We start from the raw sequence: 4,530 nt of genomic DNA on the forward strand, positions 1-4,530 counted from the left end.
GAAAGCACCACATAAACCTCGAAACGAGGATGAAGTAGCTATCCAAATGAAATTTGATAGGTTTATCAGGTAAGTTCGTATGTTTATTAAAACGTCCCAATATTAAACTATTAATATTACCAACTTAAAATGTTTATGTAATAAACATATATTATTATAAATTATTATATTATTATATATGTTAAGCATATATTATTTCTGTATCGCTCGAATTTGATCAGTATGGTATTGATCAATGTTGTTCCATTAACACAAATTCCGGACTGCTTATTTCTTGCTAATTACATTCATCATATAGTTTCAAATTATCATTTTTAAATAAGAATTTTACGCATCTTGCCTCCACCCTCCCAATATTCTTCCCAAGTTGGCGCCACTGCATACAACACATATAGAACTTACAAATTAGTATTAAAATTTTTTAATTATAAATTTCTGTAAATTCTAAGTACAAATAATTTGTGCGTTTATACAATTTAATCTCGATTCTATGTTTGCAGAACGTTCACGATAACATACGCTCTTATAATGACGAGTTCCATTACAGGCATCACTATGGGATCAATATTAAAAGTTATGCATGGTCATTTTCCTAATCGAGTATGGATCCCATGGGATTCCAATATACCTGTGGTGTTTTGGTTTATATCTATTCATCAAATCATAACTACACTTTTCGCCGCTTTCACAGATGTCGGCATGGATACTCTAATCTTAGGATTGTTTTTGCAAACGTGTGCTCAGCTTGAAATTTTCGAGAGTCGTCTTCACAAATTAATAATTAATAAAACAGTTCGAGATCAGGGACGTAAACCTTCGATGTCGAATAAGGACGAAGTGGAGATATCGGAAATCGTACGTCATCATCTCATCATTTACAAGTGAGTTATGACAGTTGTTTATATGCATGTTTATATTCAAAGGCCTATTTATACGTGCGTGCGCGATTGAGGGTCTGCGTATTTGAATTAATTTCTGTATTTGAAAATCGCTATTGTCTATAACGATATAATATTCAATATTTATGACGAAAAGGTGTTGAAAGTAAAAGGATCATATATAACTAACGTTATTATATATACAATTGTTAATAGAACTACATATACTAACATACAATAATACTAACATACAATTGTTAAGAGAACGGAGCATGCATTTCAGCGTGATTTTATTGTACGGACATTCTGCGATTAATTGTGTGAGACATAAATTAAAAATTAGATCTAAATGCTCGCATAGAATTAAGTTTAAGTAGATTTTGTTTTAATAAATGATACATTCTAACATTTTTTTTTTACAATTTTTGGATTTGTACAAATCATGTTATAAAATTATATATGGAAAATGTAATTGCTTTACTCATATGCAGTATATGAAGAACTAACGTGAAACGATTGTAGATACGCTAAAACGGTAAATATTATATACAACCAAGTGATCTTCTTTCAATTCTTTGAAAGCATAGTGGTATTATGTACATGCATTTATTACTTGACAATGTATATTAATGAACTGTTTGCATTAGCGAATTTTTTGGGATATACCATTGTCATGTTTGTACAAATCTTCGTTTATTGTTGGTCTGCAAACGAAGTCATTCTTAAGGTAACAATTGATATAGTCTACAATCCATATCAAAATGATGTACCTTAGTTAAGAAATGGGAACTTGCAAGTGCTTTACTGTTATAACTCACTTTTTTACAAGATTTTAAAAGTATAATTTAGCGCTTTATAGAACAAGCATATTTGAAAATAATTAATAGACCTGTATGCGTATATAAAGTTTTTATGCATATAGATATATGTAATGCTAGTAATGTTAAAAGATATTGATAATTAGTCAGTATTATACGAAATGTTAAATTAATTATATTGTGTTGTCAGAGTACAAGTGTAGGAGACGCTATATATTGCACGAACTGGCCATTAATACCAGTTAACGAACAAAAGGACTTGCTGTTAATCATGATGCGAACCACAATTCCTATAACGTTCACAAGCAGCTTTTTGGTAACCCTTTCTCTTGAATCTTACGGCAATGTTAGTAATCTTGTTGTGATAAATATTTTAATAACAAAGTAAATACTTGTGCGCGAAATTATATCAATGACTGCACATTTGTGGTGCATGTCGGAAAACGTACAAGTCAAAATTTTTATAACTGCACTGCTTTCTATTTTATTTCTCTAATTTTCCTTTCAGATCTTGAAAGCGTCATATTCGGCATTTAATGTGCTTACATAGTAAGGTATAAAGAACCAAACGTGTAATTGGGCATAATGATTATGTAGTTTTCTTTCATAAATTAATTAATAAATCTGAAAGTTTCTGTTTAGATATTTGTTTCAATATTACTCTCTATTACGAGTCCAGGAATAATGGCGTCAATGCACGCAAATTGAATACAAATATTTTACATAGTGTAATGAAATGCATGTTTCTAAACCTGGAAATTTATGTTTGCGTATTTTTTTCAACCTTACTTTTATTTTGATTTTAAAAATATTAACGCGTGAATATTGCACGTAGAAATTTTACACTGTAATATCATGCACGTTTTTATCTGACGTACAAGCAGCACTAATTTCGGTTCTAGCATTAAAGTCAGAAAATAATAATTTCTTAGGCTATATGCTACATGTGATGTATTGAGTATAGAATTAATAGATTGTCGTTTTCCTGTACACTCGTTATACCTCATAGTATACAAGCAACTTGAAAAATATGCTCTGACATTGAGTATATAGTATTATACATCACATTCTTTATACGATCGTCTGGTATTTTTATGTAATATAAAACGGGAAACTTTGCGGACGATACGATATTCTTCGTAGTTCCGATGGACAAGAGGTATACAAATAATTGATTCAACTGAAATATAACAACGTGCGTGAATATAAAGGACGACTTCCCTCGATGACAGCAAGTAGAAAAACTTTTACAATTGTAGTATTCGCATAAACGGAAAAGAGCGTGCACTCCATAATAAATGATTAAATGACCTCATGTCGATTTTTTAATGGCGGTAATTGTAGTAGGGTTGACAAGATGCTGAAGAGGGTAAAACTATACACAGTCTGTTGCAAAACGTGCTTGGTTACACTTAAGTGAAATTTATTGACCATTACGATAATAAAATAACATATTGTATTAGTCTATTTGTTTTATAATTCTGTTGTATTATTAACCACAATACTGAGGAACCGATATTCCGAAAGAAGGTGTGTTATTATAAATATATTGCATAACGCTTATAAATATATTGCTTTCTGGTTATATTCTCACAAATCATATATTGCATTACGTTTAAAAAAGGTTGTCCAGTTTTTAATCCGCGATAGCATTGGATGCGATCTGTACATTAAATGTATAAAATCTTTCTTAATCGGATCACGTATTTAGTGTTTCCAATTTAAATCAGGTTGTGGAATTTAATACTTCACACGTAATCTATTTATACAACTTTATTTTACCTTTTGCATTAAATATAATTTTTCTTACTATTGCCTTACACTGAACATTTAATTAATTATTTAAAAAAAGATACTTTTTGCAATTCTGTAAACTACGTTTTTTTAGATACTTTACATGTAGAAAGAGGCTATACTTTTGTGAAATACGTCAATAAGTTGTTTGTAAAGAAAGAGATACAAATATGCAAATACTTTCTTTAAATTTTTTAATACATACATTTTGTGGTATATGGCGACCTATTGAGTGGTCATCGAATGGTGCTAAGCTTTTGTATAGTATATTTACCTGCGGTGTAATATCTTCGGAATACTTTATGGTGTTAACTCAATTTATGGATATAGTACTTGTTGTCGATAATATCGATGATTTTACCGCTAATACACTATTGTTCTTGTCTATGGTTAACGTTTGTTGTAAAGCGACTTTCGTGGTGATACGTCGAAATGCGATCATCGACGTAGTGAGATCATTGTTGAAAGCACCACATAAACCTAGAAACGAGGATGAAGTAGCTATCCAAACGAAATTTGATAAGTTTATCAGGTGAGTCCATATGTTTATTAAAACGTCTCAATATTAAACTAATAATATTACCGACTTAAAATGTTTATGTAATATTTTATATTATTATATATGTTAAGCATATATTATTTCTGTATCGCCCGAATTTGATCAGTATGTTATTAATCAATGTTGTTCCTTTAACACAAATTCCGGGCCATTTATTTCTTGCTAATTACGTTCATTATATACTTCCGAATTATCATTTTTACATATAAAAAGATACGGTAGTTTTCAACATTCTGTTTAATTATTAAACAGCTTTTTATTAAAGAAGTTTCTTCAATATAATTTTAAATTAATTATTAAACATACAACTATAGGCGCCGAATTTGTGAGGGCAGAGCACTTTTTGGCCCACTAATAATTTTTATTGCTGCAGCGCCCCTACAATAATTTTGAAATTACGAATTTTGATAAGGTCGTTCGTTTACTACAGCAGAAACAATATCTTGTGGATTTGCTGCCAGAGTTGGCCAAATTTGTAAAA

General features: G+C 30.2%; 1 protein-coding gene across 3 annotated transcripts; it reads left to right on the plus strand.

Annotated features, from left to right (window-relative positions):
- Positions 1-6: 6 nt before the first annotated feature.
- On the plus strand, positions 7-2,427 carry LOC112453682 (odorant receptor Or2-like). Of its 3 annotated transcripts, XM_025014568.1 has the most exons (6): positions 7-69; positions 501-574; positions 692-881; positions 1,401-1,605; positions 1,887-2,042; positions 2,205-2,427. In XM_025014568.1, the coding sequence occupies exons 1-6, from the start codon at positions 47-49 to the stop codon at positions 2,244-2,246; spliced, it is 690 nt and encodes a 229-aa protein (XP_024870336.1). In that variant the 5' UTR covers positions 7-46; the 3' UTR covers positions 2,247-2,427. The 3 variants fall into 3 exon arrangements, with proteins under 3 accessions (XP_024870336.1, XP_024870335.1, XP_024870337.1); XM_025014567.1 differs by having other exon boundaries at positions 501-881; XM_025014569.1 differs by lacking the exon at positions 2,205-2,427 and having other exon boundaries at positions 501-881; positions 1,401-1,413; positions 1,526-1,605; positions 1,887-1,978.
- Positions 2,428-4,530: the final 2,103 nt, after the last annotated feature.

Source organism: Temnothorax curvispinosus, unplaced genomic scaffold (genome assembly GCF_003070985.1).
Source record: "Temnothorax curvispinosus isolate PA1 unplaced genomic scaffold, ASM307098v1 QBEX01004593.1, whole genome shotgun sequence".
NCBI lineage: Eukaryota > Metazoa > Arthropoda > Insecta > Hymenoptera > Formicidae > Temnothorax > Temnothorax curvispinosus.